At 47.8% G+C, this 21403-nt stretch overlaps 1 protein-coding gene and 1 long non-coding RNA gene across 2 annotated transcripts in view; one reads left to right on the forward strand and one right to left on the reverse strand.

The window, feature by feature from the left end:
- Nucleotides 1-7128, reverse strand: CAPNS1 (calpain small subunit 1). Its single transcript, XM_040253051.1, has 11 exons — nucleotides 6867-7128; nucleotides 5863-6065; nucleotides 4886-4919; nucleotides 4489-4578; nucleotides 4262-4319; nucleotides 4100-4164; nucleotides 2671-2739; nucleotides 2487-2565; nucleotides 2229-2345; nucleotides 714-772; nucleotides 1-518 (listed from the first exon to the last, which is right to left on the reverse strand). Exons 2-11 carry the CDS (start codon nucleotides 6054-6056, stop codon nucleotides 492-494), a joined length of 792 nt encoding a protein of 263 aa, XP_040108985.1. The 5' UTR covers nucleotides 6057-6065; nucleotides 6867-7128; the 3' UTR covers nucleotides 1-491.
- The window catches only part of LOC120872615, a 21488-nt gene continuing 3807 nt past the window's right edge, over nucleotides 3723-21403 (forward strand). The window contains exon 1 of the long non-coding RNA XR_005723284.1: nucleotides 3723-3794. This is a non-coding gene — a long non-coding RNA (uncharacterized LOC120872615). The remainder of the gene's footprint in view (nucleotides 3795-21403) is intronic.

The raw sequence follows: 21403 nt of genomic DNA on the forward strand, positions 1-21403 counted from the left end.
TCGGAGAGAGCAGCAACTAGGGTACATTTATTTCCTCCCAGGCCTGGCAGCCTGGGAGCAGAATATAGACAAAGGCACTGGGGCATGTGGCCCTGTTTTGGCCTGGAGTTCAGGTGCCTGGGTGGTAACTGAATGGGTGTGCCTGGGTGTGGAGGGACTGGAGTGATCCTCCCAGAACTAAGAGAAGGGCCCTTGGGGTGTGGAAGCCACACAAATGTTGGGCTTGGCACAGGTGCAGGAGAAGGGTTATGGAGTAGACGAGATGGGTGTGCTGGGTGGGGGTGACTAGAGGGGCAAGGCGTGCTGAAGCATGTTGGGCCCTGGCTGTTGACTGAGAATCCAGGTGCCAAGGGCTGAGAGGACAGAAAGGCCTGTGGGTCAGCAGGACCCACGAAGATGTGACTGCAGACAGAATCAGCCCTGGGGGAGACCGAAGAGTCCAAGGTGACTCCTACAGCGAGGTGATGAGGGGGCAGGCCTGCGGCTCCCGTTCAGGAGTACATGGTCAGCTGCAGCCACTGGGGAAAGGAAGGGACAGACAGTGAGGAGCAGGGAACCCAGGAATACCAGCAGCCCTTCTCTGCTTTCACCCAGGGGTGTTTGGGAAATTGGGAAGGAGGGAGGGAGCCCTAGCTCCAAGCTGGTACATGGGGCTGAGGGGAGGGGCCCTCTGCTAGTATCCCACATCCCAGGGTGGAGATGGGGGTTCTTACCTCCTGGATGTTCACCTGGATTTGTCCAGTGCCATCTTTGTCGAGAGATTTGAAGGCACCTGGGGAAAGGAAGGGTTGGTGGGACTGGCTTTTAGGATTAAAATATACTAATATATGATAATACTAACAGCTAGTAGTCTGTCTACTCTGGCAAGCACCTGTATAAAGTGCTTTCCATGTATGAATTCATTTAACCCGATTTGGGGAGGTAAGTGTCATTTTAAAATAAGGCACAGAAAGGTGAAATGATGTGCCTGTGTTACATAGAGAAAAAGGAAACTGGGATTGGAACCCAGACTGCTACTCATCTCAATAATGGCCTCCATATCTTGACCTTCACGCCCCTCATCACCCTCTGCCTAAGCCCCAGCCCCCTACCAACTTCCAGTTCCAGCTGAAACAATCTACTGCAAGGAGGCTCTGCATTTCCTGCTCCTACAGTCTATTGTGGTCCCCACTCCTGCCCTGAAACTCATCTCCATGTTCCCCACTCACAGCCAAACCTGTATGTAAACAGGTGCCCACAGTCTGTGTGGCTCTCTCTCACTCACGGCTCAGTCACCACCCTCGGGGGTCCACGCGTGTGGTACCCTGGACCCTCCACGTGCAGCTAGCCCTCTTGCTGGTAAACCCCAGGCCATTTCTTGACACTCATACATGGCTTTTGGCATCATCTGCCCTGTGGTCCTCTCCCACCTTCCCTTCATGTCCCCAGCATACATGCCCCTTTTCTTCCCTGCATGCTCTTAATATACTGTCCGCCCTGGGCTCTTGGCTGCCAGGAGATCTTCCTAAAGGAAACCTGAGACCCTGTTCTTCCCCTGTCTAGACCCTGTTCACTGTCCACATTAGTGTCTGAGCACCTCCAAACTTGGCATTCACAGCCCTGCATGGCCTGACCATCCCACTGCTCCTGCCCCCTCTCTCAGACAAATCTATGTTCAAATTCTAGCTTTGCAAATTCTAGCTAAGTGGCTGTGAGCAAGAAATTCACCTCGTCAAACCCTAGGTTCCTCCTCCATGAAATACTCTAACCAAAATCACCGAGATCACCATCTCCTCTTTCCTTTCTAGGCCTTCACACAGGCTGTTCCCAATGCAACACTACTCCCCACTCGCTTGCTGGGGTCACTTCTTACCCACCAGGTCTCAATTCACACATGCCCTCCCTCCTCCAGGAAGACCTCCCTGATCACTTAAGCTACATCAGCTGCCTAGTTAAGTTTGAAGAGCTCCCAGTTACAAGTCTAAACCTGATCTACCCTGACCTTCCCCTCACAGCCCCCATCACTCTGCAAAAGCTTCCCCGATCCCAGACTTAACCAGCCCGAGCTGTCACTGTCCGTTAATTTGCCTCTCCTGTGGACTGTGAGCAACGTAAGGGCAAGAACATGGGCTGTTTCAGTCACTGCTGTGCCCCTAACACTGCCTACCTCAGTGTCAGGCTCAAAGGAGGCTTGGCCCAAGGAGGCTGGACAAATCCCCACCTGGGAAGAGAGCTAGGGTGTCACTTACGGAACATGGCATCCAGTCTGACCAGGCAACTGATGAAATTGTCAAAATCCATGTTCCCTCCCTCATCTGAGTAGCGTCGGATGATCATGTTGTAGAGATGTTCATTCAGGTGGAATCCTGAGAAACGATTTAGTTAACAGGTGTGGGGGCCACATAGCCGAACCCTCTCCCAACCCCAGGATTCAGGCTCAGACCAGATCAGTGGGGGCTGCCTCACCATTCCCACCCCCAGTCCCACCATGTTCCTGCCAGCCACACCTGCTGCCTCAAAGGCCCCTGGGAGTTCACTGCTGCCAATGGTCCCTGAACGGTCAACATCAAACTGTTTGTATATGGCCTGTGGGGACAAGGAGGTCAGGATTCAACTGGGCCTCACGGGGCGTGGCATTTCCAAGGCTTGGGGCACTGTCTTTGTGCCAGTCGTTTCAGAGGCTGAACACACCTGCCACTTTTTGATGTTGTTCCACAAGTACTTGAATTCTTCGAAGCCCAGTTTACCAGTCGTGTCACTCTGGTGGGAGGGTGTTAAGAATAGCCATACCCAGAAGTGTGGACAGTGTACACAATGATGGTAAGGGCCAAGCAGGGGAGCCTGGGCTAAAACCCCAGCTCCTATCCCACCCTCGTCCTGTCACCTTGTGTGTGGCTTCATTGTTCGTTTTGCCCATAGGTACTTTAGTTTGTATTTCTAAATGATAAAGACTCTCTTTACACATAATCACATGAAATCCTCATTTATAACATTTTTTGATAGTAATTCAAACTTACAAATGTTAGGACATGTAAAACACCAGGGTATCTTAGAACTCTAAGGAAATGAGGTGAAAAGAGTAAATACCTGATGCATTTGTGATAAAAGTGAATGAGATATTGGTATAAAGCCCTCACTCAGCTCAGGGTTGGCACTTGATAAATTCTCAGTAAATAGCAACAATGGCCAAGACTTATCACATGACTTCAGATAGTGCTAAACTTCTCAGGAACATCACTTGTCTCACTAAATCCTCAAGATACCAGCCCCATCAGTATTGTATCTGGGTGACAGAGAAACAGCTTCAGAGCTGAAAAATCTATCCAGGTGAGATCATAGTAACAGTTAGTGTGTGCAGACCACTTACTCTGTGCTACCCATTGTGCTAAGCCTTTTGCATGAAACGCCAATTTGGTATCACCATTATCATTCACCCAATTTTATCAAGAGGTAAACTGAGGCACAGAGAGGTTCAATAACCTTGCTAGGAGACTGAGCTGCATTTGTTTCACCCTAGACAACACATGTATGTCATCACATGACATGCATATGTGTCTAATGCTTTGTGCAGTATGTGCCTGTGTCCAAAATCAGTGAATGATGTGTGTTCCCATGCACACGCCTCTACATATCTTCATGTATGTGGGTGTGCCCTTATATATGTGTGTGTGCATGTGGGCAAACCTATGGCAGTTACAAGGTGGGGTTATAAGGTTATAAGGTCCTTCTGATTGCCTCTCTAGGTCCTGGTTTCTTCATCTGTAAAATGGAATATAATAATCATACCTGTCCAACAAGGTGGCTGTCAAGTAAATGTAAGTAAAGTGCCAGTTATGACAGCTGATGTTATGTATTGCCACATGTCCATAGGTGGGTGTGTGTTCTAATGTACACATGTCCACATCTGTGGGTGTGAAAGCTACACCCTGACTGCCCCAGCCACTCTCGCAGAAAATCCCTTCTTGCGAATTCCCTGGCAGTCCAGGGGTTAGGACTCCCTACTCGGTCAGGGCCCCAGTTTAATCCCTGGTTGGGGCATGAAGATCCCACAAACCACGCAGTGTGGCCAAAGAAAATTCCCTCATCCTCAAGTTCTACACCAGACTACTCTCAAGGATACATCCATTACGGCCACCATGCTGCGACACGTGTCAATGCCGAAGCCATCAGTCTTCAGATCAGGATCTGTGGGATACAGGCTGAAGGTCAGAGGCCAGAGACCACAGCTACCCCAGCCACCATGCCTCCAAACCCGCCCTGTCTGCTGACCCAGGTCACTCACGTCGGGTCACCACTTTGTTGAGAATATTCATGAGTTCTGTGGCGCTGACCTCCATGTCCTGGGGGGAGAAGTTAGGAATGGGTCAGGGGTGACTGAAAGCGGTCTGAGGGTGTGATGAAGGCGGATGGGAACTTTGGGATTGCCATGGTGGAGTGTACATGTAAAGGGCAGCCCAAGGGAAGGCATGGAAGGGTTAAGGATGGGTCTGGGGTCCCCTGTTTACTTACATCTCCAGCCAGCTGGGCAAAAAGCCTCCGGAACTGCCGGACCTCCTCACTCTCATTGGCCTCGATGTTGGAGTAATGTGTGCGAGGGGGCTGCAGAGGGAGGAGATTTCAGAGCAGGTAGGGGGAAGGGTGCCCTGGCCGGGACAGCAGTAGCTTGGGAAAGTCTGAGTGGGCTGAGTGGTGAGTGACCAATGGCAATGAATAGGAATGGATATAGCTAAGTCCGCAAAGAGTTGGATATGACTTAGCGACTGGAAAATAATAGCTAAGTTTGAGGATGTTACAAGGGAGAGATTCAGTGAGATAAATTTCATAAGGAAAGGGATGGGGCTTCTTCAAAGGGACAAGGATGGGTGTTGGAAAAGGCCTCAGAATGAGAAAACAGGTGGCGGCTTACCAGGGGCTCTGGGTTGTACTGCGCAGCCGCCTCACTGAAGGAAAACATGGGGGTGGGGGGTTAGTGCCAGGGGGCGGGGCCTCCAACCGGCAGCCAGCCCCACACCCCATCCCTCAACCCCTAGCTGGCCACCCTACCTACTTGCTCCCTCCGCCCTCATCAGACTTTGTCCTCTCCTGTCCCTATCCTTGCTGCCCTGGTTGTGCCCCCACAGTAAGACCCCCCTTGCCAGAGCACACCTACATAATGGCAGATTCCTCAAAAGACCCAGGCCCTTCGAGGGCTCGCCTCATAGAAGCTTGGCCCCAGCTTCCCGGGGCCCCACCCTCCTGGGTTCCTCCATGGCTTCTAACGTTTGTGTCTTCTCAATATCTCACCCCAGCTCCATTAGTTCTCACCCCTTCATAATATCACACTCAATGGCTAAGACCTACCAGGCACCTACCGACCCCTACTCTCCCTTCACTGCTGCTGCTGCTAAGTCGCTTCAGTCGTACCCCTTCACTAGGACATTTTTAATCCAATCAGTTCCCAGCCTCGCCTTGCCCCTTGATGGCCTTTTCCCCAATCCTATAAGGGCTAGACCTCTTCTGAGCTCACCTCATTGACCCACCTACGAGGGCCACGCCGCGCGCACAAGGCTAGCCTTGCCCCCATGAAGTGATAACCAGCCTCATTGGCTCCGCCCTCTTAACGTTTGTCTCCAGGTTAGCGGAAGTAGGCCCCGCCAGCCCCATTAAGTCCCACCTCCCAAAGCCCCGCTGGTCCCATCAGACTATGTCCCCTCAATAATCAGAGTACCCCCATGTCAAGCTCCACCCCCATGAACTTATTAAGGTCGGCCCCCTCAAAGCGGGTCTCCTAGCCCAGGCCCGGCCCAACCTAATTAAGGTTCCTGGTCAGTGTCCAGGTTACCCCATTCTACTGCTGGACAAGCCTCCTCCTCAGGCCACGCCCATCACCAGGCTCCGCCTTACCTAATGGCGCTAATGACCCCGCCCAGGATGCGCATGGCAGTTCCGCCTCCGCCGCCGCCGCCGCCGCCTCCGCCACCGCCGCCGCCTCCGGCCCCGCTGATAAGGCCTCCAAGCACATTCCCTAGACCCCCGCCCAGGCCCCCGCCTCCTCCGCCGCCTCCGCCACCCTTCAAAAACGAGTTAACCAGGAACATTGCTGATTCCTGAGGAGGGAGAAAGGGGTCAGATGGCTGTCTCGTCCCTGAGCCCGCCCTTTCCCCCACAAAAATACGCATTTCTGACTGCTGGACGTGAGGAAGTAATATGAAACCTCTAGGCGGAGACCTATCCTCCGGCTGGGGCTTAAGGGCCCATTCGGGGTGAGGTCTGGGCTTCTAGGGGAGGTGGTTCTTGGATGGTGGCATAGGGACAGAAAATCAGGTTTGAAACCTCCTTCCGTTCCAAAGGTCCGCATCTGGCTTGAAAAACTCTGGACTGAGTCTACGCATAGGCATCATGAAGTACCAGGCACTGGCCAGGTCAAGTGGGATTCTCAAGGTGGGGGGTCCCAAGCTAGCGCTCGAATCTGAGATCCAGAGCTCTAGAGGTTCGAGGCGGGTCAGGCCCCTGACACAGAGTTTAGGAAATCCAGAATGTGGGTTTAAGGATTTAGGTGCAACCAGCAGTGAGACTAGACTGACTCATTGCTGGGTCTGTGGGATCAGGTCTAAGATTTTAAGTGTTGAGCCCCGGAGCCTGGGATAACGGAGTTCCTGTTAGAATTGAGAGGACGGATCGTGGTCCCAGAGGCTGCACCCAGGGCTGAATTTACTATTTTAGATCCTGAGAGGAAGGGTGGAAGAGTCCCTGGGGCGGGATAACTAGGCCGGACAGATCTGGGAGCACGAATCTGAGATCAAGGGTGTAGTGGATCCCTGAGGCTAAGATTTTAGGATCTCTTCGGGTCTGGAGGCCTCCAGGGCCGGAATTACAGAGTGCAGGGGGAGTTCGGACTGGGCGCTCACCGCCTCGTTCGCTCGTCCGCCGGTCCGCTCGTCGGTGTAGCTCTGGGGCCTCCGGCTGCGTCCGACTCCGCAGGGCGGGGCGGGTGACTCAGGCTGCCAAGGCCGGGTTAGGCTCTGCGGGGTGGCCCAGCCCGCTTCCGCCAGGTCCTAGAGCCGACATTAAGACTAAGCATGCGCTTTTCGGTCCCGCCTCCTGTGATTGGATGCCGCTGCACAAGGTCCACCCTGCGTTTCCAGTGCCTTGCATTCCCGACACCGCCCTGAGTTGACGGATCTGAGGTCTTTCCCTATTCTATGTGGTCCCAGATGCAAGCACCTGGGACCTAGAACTCCGAGGGAATTTGGGCAGTCATCGTGCCCAAGGCCACCTAGTGTCGATTTTCGCCCCAAGCCTGCTGCCATCGTCTCACAGATGTGGCTTTCGGTTTCCTCTGAAAAGGACTCCTGATACTCTTGGAACTTGTCTCTTAAGTTCCAAGCCTTGTCACGACAAACAGCGTCTGGAATTGTGTTTGGCCCACAGTCTGGGACAAGTGCCCGCTTCTATGGCGGGGATCCTGCAGGCAAAGCCCTGATGGTGGTCCAGTTTCACCTACGAATCGGACCGCCTTGTGCCTCCTGCATCCACACCCCTTGACCCCCTGAGCCAAGACCACTAGAATTATTTTTCCTGGACGGGTCCAAGTGTAGTCTCAGTCTTCCAGTCTCTAAAGAGGGGCCCGGATACAGGAAAAATCCGCTGGCCACAGCCTGGTTTCTGAGGCTGGACGTTCCCAGGGTCGGTTGGTGGCCGAGGTGGAAAGTGCAGCTGGGAAGGAAAACGGCAAAGGAGGTCACCTTTGGAACACTTTCGCTTGCTCTCTGCTTCCAACCTGTAAGCGCCCAGGACCTTTTCAGGGTGCCTCAGAGGGAGCTGTCAGTCTGTCTCTCTAGCCCTTAGGCGCTACTCTGGAAGCTGACTCAGGTTGGGGTTGAATCCTGACTTTGCCCCTTAATAACTTGGAATTCCAAAACAGTGACCTGAGCCATGATTTTCTAATCTGTAAAATGTAAATAAAGGTCTCCATGCCCCACTGTCTAGGCTCCTAACAGAATGAAGCAGTAAAGGCTTAGTTAAATCGTAGAGGATACTGTGTGTCTGTTCTTTCCTCCTGGAGCCTTCTTGGGTTCCTGAGGTAGACTCTTGCTCTTCCTTAGTTAATACAGTAAGTCCCCTACATACAAACCCTCAAGTTGCAAACTTTCAAAGATGCAAATTGTGTTTGCATGTCCAATCACGTAAGTTAGTTCACCTGCCCGGTGTACATTGTCGGTGCAAGTATCCTCTATAAGCTGTTGTGCTTTTGTGTACTTTGCAGAACTGTATAGAGTGGGCTTCCCTTGTGGCTCACCTGGTAAAGAATCTGCCTGTAACGCAGGAGACCTGGGTTGGGAAGATCACCTGGAGAAGGGAAAGGCAACCCACTCACTATTCTGGCCTGGAGAATTGCATGGACTGGATAGTCCATGGGGTCACAAAGAGTCGGACACAACTGAGTGACTTTCACTCACTCAGTCACTCACTCACTCACTGTATAGAGTTCAGTAGTATAGTATGTTTATTTCCAGCCCAGGATGTCCAGAAGCAAGCATAAAGGCAGTGATGATGTACCTGGTACTACTGTACTTTTTAAGGTACTGTACTGTAAGATTAAAAATGTTTTCTTATAAGTTGAGAAAGCCCGTGTGCTGTGAGCAGTATTATAAACCTATTACAATACAGTATCTTATGGCCGTTTGTGTTAATTGGTACCGAGGCTAACTTTGTTGGATTTATGAACAAATTGGACTTACGAGTACACTCTCAGAACATAACTCATTCATAAGTAGGGGACTTACTGTACAGATAAAAAGAGCTGCCAAGCACGTTCCCAAGTACTTTACATAATGGCAACCCACTCCAGTATTCTTGCCTGGTGGGCTATAGTCCATGGGGTTGCAAAGAGTCCGACATGACTGAGCTACTGACGCTTTACATGTATCAGCTCATATGTCCTCATAACAGTCTTTGAATGGATGCTATATATCATCTCCATTTCACAAATAAGTAAACTGATTCTGAGGGTAAACTCCCTAGCTTGTACTCTTATTTTTTTTTAATTATTTAAAATTTATTTGACTGTGTCAGGATCTTTGTTGCATCATGTAGGATCTTACTTTGTGCCCATGAACTCTCTAGTTGTGGTGTGCAGGGTCTGGAGCATGTGGGCTCAGTAGCTGCAACACGCAGGCTTAGTTGCTCCTCAGCCTGTGGGATCTTGGTTCCCTTATCAGGGATCGAACCTGTGTTGTGAGGTGGATTCTTAACCACTGGACCACCAAAGTGTTAGTCACTCAGTTGTGTCAGACTCCTTGTGACCCCATGGATTGTAGCACACTGACTCCTCTGTCCATGGAATTCTCTAGGCAAAGATACTGGAGTGGATTGCCATTTCCTTCTCCAGGGAATCTTCCTGACCCAGGGATTAAACCCAGATCTCCCACATTGCAGGCAGACTCTTTACTGACTGGACCACCAAGAAAGTCCTTAACCTGTACTCTTAAGCACTACCGAAACTGAGCAGGACTCTTTGAGGCTCCTGGACGTGGAAGCCTTTGTGTTCCCCATTACTTGTTTGTAGGAAATAGGCTTCACTCCTTGACCTTCCTTGAGTTCCAAAGGGCAAGTTCAAACAGTTGCTAATCAGGAAAGAATGAAACATACATACTTCCCATGAACAGTATGAAAAGGCAAAAAGATATGACACTGAAAGATGAACTCCTCAGGTCGGTAGGTGCCCAATATGCTACTGGAGAAGAGTGGAGAAATAACTTCAGAAAGAATCAAGAGACAGAGCCAAGCAAAAACAATACCCAGTTGTGGATGTGACTAGTGATGGAAGTAAAGTCTGATGCTGTAAAGAACATATTGCACAGGAACCTGGAATGTTAGCTCCATGAATCAAGGTAAATTGGAAGTGGTCAAACAGGAGATGGCAGGAGTGAACATCGACATTTTAGGAATCAGTGAGCTAAAATGGAAAGGAATGGGGGAATTTAACTCAGATGACCATTATATCTACTACTGTGGTCAAGAATCCCTTAGAAGAAATGGAGTATCCCTCATAGTCAACAAAAGAGTCTGAAATGCAGTACTTAGGTGCAGTCTCAAAAACGACAGAATAATCTCTGCTTGATTCCAAGGCAAACCACTCAATATTACAGTAATCCAAGTCTATGCCTCAACCAATAATGCTGAAGAAGCTGAAGTTGAATGGTTCTATGAAGACCTACAAGACCTTCTAGAACTAACAGCCCCCCCCCCCAAAAAAAATGGCCTTTTCATTATAGGGGACTGGAATGCAAAAGCAGGAAGTCAAGAGGTACCTGGAGTAACAGGGAAATTTGGCCTTGGAATACAAAATGAAGCAGGGCAAAGGCTAACAGAGTTTTGCCAAGAGAACGCACTGTCAAAGCAAACACCCTCTTCCAACAACACAAAAGAAGACTCTACACATGGACATCACCAGATAGTCAATACAGAAATCAGATTGATTATATTCTTTGCAGCCAAAGATGGAGAAGCTCTATACCATCAGCAAAAACAAGACCGGGAGCTGACTGTGGCTCAGATCATGACTCCTTGCCAAATTCAGACTGAAATTGAAGAAAGTAGGGAAAACCACTAGACCATTCAGGTATGACCTAAATCAAATCCTTTATTACTATACAGTAGAAGTGACAAATAGATTCAAGGGATTAGAACTGATAGACAGAGTGCCTGAAGAACTATGGACAGAGGCTCATGACATTATACAGGAGACAGGGATCAAAACCATCCCCAAGAAATAGAAATGCAAAAAGCCAAAATGGTTGTCTGAGGAAGCCTTACAAATAGCTGAGAAAAGAAGAGAAGCTAAAGGCAAGGGAGAAAAGGAAAGATATACCCATTTGAATGCAGAGTTCCAAAGAATAGCAAGGAGAGATAGGAAAGCCTTCCTCAATGATCAATGCAAAGAAATAGAGGAAAACAATAGAGTGGGAAAAACGAGATCTCTTAAAAAAAAATTAGCAATACCAAGGAACAGTTCATGCAGAGATGGGCACAATAAAGGAAAGAAATGGTATGTACCTAACAGAAACAGAAGATATTAAGAAGAGGTGGCAAGAATACACAGAAGAACTGTACAAAAAGATCTTCATGACCCAGATAATCACGATGGTGTGATCACTCACCTAGAGCCAGACATCCTGGAATGCGAAGTCAAGTGGGCCTTAGAAAGCATCACTACAAACAAAGCTAGTGGAGGTGATGGAATTCCAGTTGAACTATTTCAAATCCTGAAAGATGATGCTGTGAAAGTGCTACAGTAAATATGCCAGCAAATTTGGAAAACTCAGCAGTGGCCACAGGACTGGAGAAGGTCAGTTTTCATTCCAATCCCAAAGAAAGGCAATGCCAAAGAATGCTCACACTACTGTACAATTGCACTCATCTCACACGCTAGCAAAGTAATGCTCAAAATTCTCCAAGCCAGGCTCCAACAGTACGTCAACCATGGACTTCCAGATGTTCAAGCTGGATTTAGAAAAGGTAGAGGAACCAGAGATCAAATTGCCAACATCTGCTGGATCATCGAAAAAGCAAGAGAGCTCCAGAAAAACATCTACCTCTGCTTTATTGACTATGCAATGCAGGGGGCACAGGTTCAATCCCTGGTCAGGGAACTAAGATCCCACATGCCACAGAGCAGCTAAGCCCACAAGCCAGAACTAGAGAGTTCATGCACTGCAGTGAAAGACCCTGCATGATGCAAGGAAGTTCACACAAAGACCCAATGCAGCCAAAAACAAAAAGAAACAATAGTGCAGCTTTGGGACAGGATCCTCGTTCTGCCTCAAGGGACACACTTTATACCTCTGAGCTCTGCAGAATTAAAACCTCCACCCAATGGAAGATGTTAGATGCTTAATGAAGCATTCTTCATTCCAGAGAAGCTCATCAGGAGACCACCAGGAGGTCAGATTAAAGGAGTGCAGACCCAGCATACTCCCTGATCCTTATCAGCAACCCTGCCCTTGAACTATTGCTCTAAAACTCCTCACCAAGTCCTCCTGAGTTGATACACAAGTTTTGAGGGCACAAGCCCTCTGTGTCTCCCTTTGCCTGGCAAAGCAATAAAGCTATTCTTTTCTACTTCATCTAAAACTCTGTCTCCAAGATTCAATTCAGCACTGGTGCACAAAGGCCAAGTTTTTGTCATCACTTACCCGAGTGTATTGACTCTTCAATAATATAATGAATAAATAGCCCAAATAACAAGGTCACAACAGACAAAATTCCAGTCACAGCTATGCTTCCTGAGGGCTTGTTGGGGCTGCTTGGCAGGCCTTATCTATGATGCAGGATCTAACAGGAGAGAAAATGGAGGCTGGGTCAACTTGCCTGAGTTCACAGAGAGTGGCAGGACCAGATCTGAACCTGGGCTTGGCTGATGCCAAAAGTTTGCTTGATGACTTATCTGGATTCCTTTCTGGCCACACCCCTCCCTGCCAGTCTGAGTAGCTTCCTCCTCTGCCCTTTCCTGGGCTCACTTGCTGCCAGGCCTTTGCATGGGCTGTGTCTGGAACACACTTCTGCCTCTTTTGCCTGGTGGTGTTGTAACCACTCAAGCTTTGAGGAGTCACCCCTTCTAGGAAGCCCTCCCTGTCTGAGCCTGAGACTGAAGCTGAAGTTTGCAGTTCCGTGCTTGTAGCATACATTCTCATAGCACTCACTGCCAATTGCAATCATCTAGGTCTGGCTCCCTCATCTCTCAATTCTGACCAGCTCTAAGTCTTAGTCTGCCTCTCTAGCCCACTCATGCCATTGTGGATCTCCCTTTTTTGTTGTTGTTGTTCAGTTGCTAAGTTGTGTCCATCTCTTTGTGGAGATGGACCCCATGGACTGCAGCACGCTAGGCTTCCCTGTCCTTCACCATCTCCCAGAGTTTGCTCAGATTCATGTCCTTTGAGTTGGTGAAGTTATCTAACCATCTCATCCTCTGTTGCCCTCTTCTTTTGCCTTCAATCTTTCCCAGCATCAGGGTATTTCCCAATGAGTCAGCTCTTCCCATCAGGTGATCACAGTATTGGAGTTCAGCATCAGTCTTTTCAATAAATATTGAGTTGATTTCCTTTAGCTTAAATTCCACCTCCCGGAAATTTCTTGGTAGTCCATTGGTTAGAACTCTGTGTTTCAATGCTGAGGGCTAGGTTTCAACCCCTGGTCATGGAACTAGGATCTTGCAAGTCACACAGCATGGCAAAATAAATAAATAAATTCCATCTCTAGGCTATCAGCTTATGCCCAGGTTTCTATCTTCAGCCCAGATATTTCTATCTTTAGGCTCCTCCATTCTGTATCCTACTCACTGCCTCCACAGGGGTCTTAAAGATGTGTCCAGCTTGGGACATCTTTACCTTCCTCCTCACCTCCCCCAACTAGTTTAATGGCATCTCTATCATTCCAGTGACTGAGATCAAATACCCTAGGTTGGCCCTTTAAAACTTTTTTTTGTTTGTTTATTTGGCTGTGCTGGGTCTTAATTAAAGCTCGAGGTATCTTTTAGTTGAGGAATTGGGGATCTAATTGACTTCCCAGTAGTAGCATTTAAAAGCCAGTGCAGGATGCTCAAAGCTCTAATCTTCTGATGCTCTCAGGTTGCCTAGGCAACCCTGGAAGCTATGCAAGCACTGAGGTGCCACAGGAAGGAAGCTAGCTGGATCCCTAAGCCATGACAAGGAGCACATCTGCCAATTTCTACGAGCAAGAAATCAATTTTGAAGTGTTAGTCCACTGAGGGTCAGAACTCATTGTCACCACCATATAACCTAGCCTATTCTGACTGATGCATGTACAAGTAATTATGATGCCATGAGTTAACCAGAGAGATGCGATTACTTGTCCAACATCATACAACTAGGAAGTACCAGGGTCAAGATTCAAACCCAGGAAGACTGACTTTGTAGCTTATGCTTTTTTTTTTTTTGTCATGCTGCCTGGTATGTGGGATCTTAGTTCCTTGACCAGGGATTGAACCTGCATCCCCTGAAGTGGAAGCATGGAGTCTTAACCACTGGACAGCTAGGGAAGACCTGTGGCTTATGCTTTTAATCCTCACAATTTGCTGCCTCAACGATGTTAATGTTACAATGCCGCCACCAATTAATAAACTCAAAATAGTCATAACTAAGCTAGCTCATGTCTCCTGAGGGTTTGATGTGCCCAGGCTGAAGTCACAGCATTTTTATAGACAAGTCTTGCCAGGCCTCTCACAACCCTCTTAGCACGGAACTAACATGAAAAGAAGTGGAGGTTCAGAGAGATGGAGTCATTTGCCTGAGGGGATGGCAGAGTCAGGTATGAACTCAAACGTAGTTGATGCCAAATTGTTTCCCGATGACTGATACAGTTTACTGTGCTTTTACCTCACCAGTGTATTAGTCAGAGCTTTCAAAGAAACAGAACCAGTAGGGTATACGGAGAGAGAGAAAGAAAAAGACTTATTACAGGGACGTCCCTGCTGCGCCAGAAGCTACGACTCCATGCTCCCAGTGGAGGGGGTCTCGTTTCCATCCCTGGTCAGGGAATTAGATCCCTCTGTGTACTACAACTAAAGGTGCCTCATGCCGTAACGAAGATCAAAGATCCTGGGTGCTGCAACTAAGATCCCGCACAACCGAATAAATAATTTTAAAAAAGAAGAATTCAGATCTATGTGGCCTCCTCTTGAATATGGGTGGATTTGTAATCACTTTCATCAATAGACAGTGGCAGAAGTGACTTCTGAGGCTGAGTCAGCAAAGGCCGTGCAGTTTTCCCTTGGTTCTCCTACAACACTTGCTTTGGAGAAAGCCAGCTCTCATCTAAAATGTCCAGCTACACTGGCACAGCCGTTATGGAAAGAACATCTGAGGTGCTTTAGTTATAGGCCCCACTCAGCTCCCGGCCGACAGCTAGCATCACTGCCAAGCTGCTGAGTCACTTTGGACATCCAGCCTGCTCAAACCTTGAGATGACTGTAGCCTCAGCCAACTTCTGACTCAAACACAAGAGAGATCTCAAGTCAAGTTCATCCCAAATTCCTGATCTACAAAAGCAGAAAAATGGGAAAAATAAAGTGGCTGTTTTAACTTGCTGAGGTTTAGATAAAATTTAATGTAGTTAAGATAACTGGAAAACAGTTACATTAACTACTGCTGTTGCTGCTGCTGCTGCTAAGTCACTTCAGTCGTGTCCAACTCTGTGTGACCCCATAGACGGCAGCCCACCAGGCTCCCCCATCCCTGGGATTCTCCAGGCAAGAACACTGGAGTGGGTTGCCATTTCCTTCTCCAATGCATGAGAGTGAAAAGTGAAAGTGAAGACGCTCAGTCATGTCCAACCCTCAGCGACCCCATGGACTGCAGCCCTCCAGGCTCCTCCGTCCGTGGTATTTTCCAGGCAAGGGTACTGGAGTGTGGTGCCATTGCCTTCTTCAAACTATTGCTGTTAACAAGTTAAAAACCAAGATTGAATAGCCTCAAACAATATCTACTATCTCACATTGTCTGTGGGTCAGGAACTCAGGAGTCCTTCCTCCCGCTGGCCTACTCCAGGCCTATGCTGTTAGCAAGAGGCCTGCCAGCTCCTTGCTGACGAGTCCTTGCAGGACTGTTTCTCAACCACAGGTTGTCACATATGGAAAGCTGGTTTCTCTTGGAGCCAGTGAACCCTGAGAGCAGGATGAAAATACAATGCCTTTTGTGAACTGATCTTAGAAGTCCCACACAATTTTTTCTGTTATGTTCTCCTGTTCCTTAGAAGGAAGGCATTAAGTCCAGCCCTCACTCAATGAGAGGGTCTTTTTTTTTTTTTTTTAACAAACTACTGAATTAAAAAAAAATTATTTATTTGGCTGCCTTGGATCCTAGTTGCTTTATGGAGCATTTTTTGTTGCAGTGTGCAGACGCAAGTTGTGGTGCCTGGGCTCAGAAGTTTCAACGGCTACTTGTTCTGTGGCATACGGAATCCTACTTCCCCAGTCAGGGACTGAACTCCGGTCACCTGCACTGCAAAGTGGATTCTTGTTTTTTTTTCTTTTTATCTTTTAGAGTTTTATTAGATTCATGGCAAAACTGAGTGGAGATTCTCACACACTCCTTGCCAGCATAGCTTTCCCCTTTATTAACATCCCCCACAAACGAGGTGCATTTATTGATCAATCTACATTGACACATCATTTTCAGTCAAAGTTCACAGTTTACATTAGGGTTCACTTTTAGTGCTATGCATTCTGTGGGTTTAGACCAATACACAAAGACATATATCCATTGTGCAAGGTGGATTCTTAACCGCTGGACCACCAGGAAAGTCCCAATGGGAAAGCTCTTGAGAAATGAGTCCAAAAATTTGTGGACATATTTTATCTATGTATATATTTATTTATTTGTTATTTATGTTCTCTTTTTTTAAATAAAAAATACATACTCCAAACCCTAGAGACCTGGGGTTTGATCCCTGGGTCAGGAAGATCCCCTGGAGGAGGGAATGGCAACCCTTTCTAGTATTCTTGCCTTGAGAATTTCATGGACAGAGGAGCCTGGTCGGCTACAGTCCATGGGGTCGAAAAGAGTCAGACACAACTGAGCGACTAACACTTCACTTTCTCTCTTTTTTTTAACTGAAATACAGTTGATGTACATTATGTTAGTTTCAGGTGTGTTGTAGACATATTTTAAAATCACAACAGGGATTGCAAATTTAACCTCTAATTCTAATCCTAAAGCAGTCAGACATATCATGTAAATCAGTGAGCCTGGTGTAGAACAACAGGTCAGGGTGGGAACCCTGGTGCAGAGGGGAACCCAGGCCCTGCTGCTCTGGGCTGTACCGCCCCATCTGGCCCTTGCCCTCCCCTTACTGCTCTAGGCCACGGTAGTCCCCCAGTCTCCTCTTCATAGATGGCACCTGGGCTTTTGCCAACAGGAAATGTGGACAAGAGACCAGAGAGAGCTGGGAACTTTAGGAGCTTCCTGCTGCACTAATTTCCATTTGGTTTACTGGCTCCTGTTCGGCCCCGCAGCTCCTCCATCTGCTGTGTAACCTCCTCCATGTGTTCATGTCCCTCAGTTTTCACATAGGAGTGGTTTCTGCATGCCGGTTAGGTCCTGGCAGGTACAGCAGCTCCAGCCCACTGGGCCTAGTAGAGACATGGACTCTGTATTGTTAGATATCCTGGTGTGGCAGAAGCCAGAGACCAGCGTTGTCACAGGGAATGTTTGGATATTTCAAACGCTGGGGACACCCAGGCATCCTTCAGATCTTTTTAGGGAGTCTTTGAAGTTAAAACTATTTTCATAATACCGCTAAAACTTTTTCCTTTTCCACTCATTCTTTCACAAGGGAACAGAGGAGGGTTTCAGAGGTGATATGATAATATTCAGTAGTTCACATGCAGAAGCAGATGTGAGAACTCAGCTCTCTTCTCTTAAGCCTGACATGGTGGGCTTACTGAATCTTAACTCCCCAACCTGGGCCCTTCACTGTGAAAGCTCAGAGGCCTAACCACCAGACAACCAGGGAGTTCCCTAAAAAGATTTTCAAAATGTAAGAACATGTCACTCTTCTTGCTAGTTTTTTTCAAAAGTTATTTTAATAAAAATGTTAATAATGGTAACATGTCTATTTTGTTGGTTTACTTACTTACTTATTTGGCTGTGCCACATCTTAGTTGCCACAAGCAGGACCTTCTTTCTTTGTTGCAGCATGTGGGGAACTAGTTCTTTGATCAGGGGTCGAACCTGGGCCCTCTGCATTGAGAGGGTGGAGTCTTAGCCACTGGACCACCAGGGAAGTCCCTGGACTATTATTTTTTAAATGAAAGTTTAAAATTTTTAATCTCCATAGTGGTAAATATCTACAGATAAAAGCCACCTAAACAAAAGCTGTCTGAGGTTCTCAACAATTTTTAAGAATGTAAAGTCCTGAGACACAAGTTTGAGAACCAGTGGTCTAAATGTCAGCTGTCATTGCTGTATCAGTAAGTTGAGGTGAAGAGTCACCTCCTGAGTTTAGCAACAAGGAAGGGCTTCAGCAAATAAAAAGTTTAGTTTTTGTGGAGTTGGGAGAGGGTTGCAGGAAGGAGCACCTAGACATCTCTTGCCTGAAGTTTGGTTGTGGTTTTATAACGGATGGATCAGGCTGACAACACAAGAATCCAACCTTGGATTGTCATGTCACAAAGACAAAGACAACCTGGTAACGTGTGCCTCCTGAGACAAAAACTCAACACCACCCAGAAAGTATATTTATTGCAAAACTGAACCTGAAGCTGACCTAGTTTTTTAATCTACCAGTTTGTAGAACACACAGGGATAGAGGACAGCAGCGTGTACAACCAGCTAAATCAGACTGTGGCAAATCACACAGGGAAACTGTTGCAGAATAGAAGATTTAGAGCATTAATAGCCAAATACAGCGCCCGAACCCTATTTGGATTCTGATTTGAACAAGCCAACAGTAAAAAGACATTTATGAAACAAATGGGGGCTTTGTTTCATACATAATAACGCTGACTGTATATTAAGTCATACTAAAAAATTACTGCAGTTTTGTTTGGTGTGAAGACCTCATAACTTTTAGAGATACATTTAGAATACAGATATACATCTGGATGAGATGATATATGTTGCCTGAGACGTGCTTTAAAATAATGATGGGAGAAATAGGAGGAGGCCAGAAAAACTGAACACGATTGGCTATATGTGGACAATTACTGGCTCAGTTGGCAAAGAATCTGCCAGCTATGAAGGAGACCTGGGTTCCATCCCTGGGTCGGGAGGATCCCCTGGAGAAGGAAATGTCAACCTACTCCAGTATTCCGGCCTGGAGAATCCTATGGACAGAGGAGCCGGGCAGGTTACAGTCCATAGGATCGCAGAGTCAGACATGACTGTGCGACTTTCACTTTTCACTTTCACTCTTTTCATTGAAGCTGGGTGACAAGAATAAGGGGGAAAACTTTTTTTTTTTTTTCCCTTTAAGCTGGGTGCGCCTTGACCCAGCTTGAGAGCTAATCAGGAGCCCGGAGAGTGACCGGCTGAGATGCAGGAAAGCAAGCGGGAGGCAAGAACACGCCGGCCGCGAAGTCGCCTCTGTTCTTTTAGTGCAGCCAGAAAGTGAGCTCTGGCGCCCCCGCCAGGACATTGGTTCTTAGTTTCTGATTAAACCAAGGCGGGTTCGGTAGGTCTCCTGCATCGGCACTGACCAGCTCTCCGCTAGGGAGCCAAATCCTTTTACCCCAGAATTCCCCGCGCCGCAGGAAGGGAGCAAGACCTTCGCTTCCAGACTTGCACAAGGTTAGACCGAGGGTGTCGCTTGGTTTTCTGGGAAACTCAGTTCGTGTGGTAGACTGAGACACCGCCCAGCGAAAGCGAGCCTATGCATGCGTTGCTGCCCCCCGCGGCGACTGAGCGGTCATTGCCCGCATCTGGGACCGTGCAGAGGGTTAGGGTTAGGGTGCTGAGGCTTCAGGGACTTTGGGGAGGCCGGTGCCAGCCTGGAAAACCCTTTAGGAGAGAGTGGCCCCAGACCTGGCCCAGAAAAGATGGGATGGGAAGAAAACGAAGAAATTGGAGCCAGGACCCGCAATGAGGATTAAATGAAGCCAGCATTGTAACTGTTGACCGTATACAGGCATTTTTGTTCCTATGGCTTATACAGCATTTACCTGTGTGCCTGGCTCTGAATTTAAGTGCTTTAGATGTATTAGCTCATTTAATGCTCATAAAATCGTTTGAGGTGATTACTATTATTGAAATGAGGCTGAAATTAATAGAATTAATAGAAATGAGGCTGAAACCCAGGGAGAAGGACTTGTTCAGTACCCCAGCTGGTGAGGGACAGAGCTGGGGTTTGAACCAAGGCTGTTAGGCTCTTTCTCATTAAGTTACACTACCTCTTAACCTACTGAATTATCCCAAGTTTGTACTGGTACACGAGTGAATTCAAGTGAGCCATTAGCATGTTGTTAGCCATTTATCACAGTTCCAGGAACCAGGGGAAAGGTTGCATTCACCCTAATTTTGTGTTTAGCACCGGGATCAAGTTTCTGATCAGCATGAATCACCAAAAGGATTACTTCAGGCCCACAAAGCCTAGTCCTCTTGTTCACATGACTACTATTCAAATATCCTCCATTTCATCCCTTCCCTCATACCAGCACCACCTGGTAGATTTAGTGATTTTATTCTCCTTTCCCCTACGGTCAGTAAACTTCTTCATATGAAATATCACAGTCAAAAAAATAAGAGAAAATACTTGGTAATTATGTTTGTCTGCCTTCAACTCCCAGGCCCATATGGAGTTCATGAGCCTGTAACCAGCATCAAGCCTGACATTGTGGGCGTGGGGAGGACTCCAAAAATGTGCAGAAAGCGTGCTAGACATCCACTGTCTTCCACCTGCATTTACCTGAGGATTAAGAGGAGGCTGGTGGATGGTGCAGGTCAGGCATGGGCAGTTTCGGATTTAATGGGTCTGGTGGATCCCACAGCCCTTTCCTGCTGCTTCCCCTGAGACTGTGGATCTAGTGACCCTGTGAAGGGTGGTCAATGCTAGAGCCACCAACATTCACAGTCGGTTTTCAGTTAGTAGCTAGGAGGGAGCTGCTCAGCCCAGGAGTTATGTTCCAAAGCACATTCTGCATAGGAGTGGCTGCATGACTGACAAGTTCTCACCCATAGAAGCAGAAATGGAACATGTAGATTTTTAAAGAAAATGGTGAAATGTCCCCTATCTGCCACCTGAAAGCTGGTAATTCCAAACACAAGAAAATAATGGAGCCCCAATATGGAATCTGGGTGTGTGAATCATGGAGACTGCTGCCAATTAACCAGAACCTCTGCACTGGAGTGTGTAGGGGGATATTGGTTACAGCAGCTGGTATTTCCTTAACACACTGACCACTGTCCCCCTTCCTTTCTGGGCCCCCCTTAAAGCTTAAGCACCAGGTTATTCTGTAAAATGTGTCTCTGCAATCCCTAACTGTGGTTGACTTTTACAGACATGTTGGTCGCACAATCACGTCCGACTCTTTGTGACCCCCTGGATTGTAGCCCATCAGGCTCCTCTGTCCATGGAATTCTCCAGGCAAGAATGCTGGAGTGGGTTGCCATTCCCTTCTCCAGGGGACCTTCCCAACCCAGTGATTAAGCCCAGGTCTCTTGCAGGCAGATTCTTTACCATCTGAGTCACCAGGGAAGCCCATAGCAAGTGTTTCCTATTTAGAAATCACCAGCATGATCCCTTCCATTGTCCTCTGATGGGGACAGCTTCTTCCATGCTGACAGCTGGACGCCATTAAAGCACAACCCTGGAAGTTTGTGCTGAGATCTTCCACTGCAGTTGGACAGATCCTCATATTCGCTGATGCTGTGACCTGTGCTTGGAGCTCAAAGGTGATTTTGGGCAATCAGTGTGTCCAGGAAAGCACATG

This window comes from Oryx dammah, unplaced genomic scaffold, assembly GCF_014754425.2.
Source record: "Oryx dammah isolate SB20612 unplaced genomic scaffold, SCBI_Odam_1.1 HiC_scaffold_13, whole genome shotgun sequence".
NCBI lineage: Eukaryota > Metazoa > Chordata > Mammalia > Artiodactyla > Bovidae > Oryx > Oryx dammah.

What these genes read in the sequence shown, in the direction of transcription:
- CAPNS1 (XM_040253051.1), bottom strand. Translation starts at nt 6,056, where the DNA reads ATGTTCCTGGTTAACTCGTTTTTGAAGGGTGGCGGAGGCGGCGGAGGA. An exon ending in GGGGTCATTAGCGCCATTAG is followed by an intron (nt 4,920 to 5,862) that starts GTAAGGCGGAGC and finishes GTTTTCCTTCAG; the next exon opens with TGAGGCGGCTGCGCAGTACA. An exon ending in ACAACATCAAAAAGTGGCAG is followed by an intron (nt 2,566 to 2,670) that starts GTGTGTTCAGCC and finishes TTGTCCCCACAG; the next exon opens with GCCATATACAAACAGTTTGA.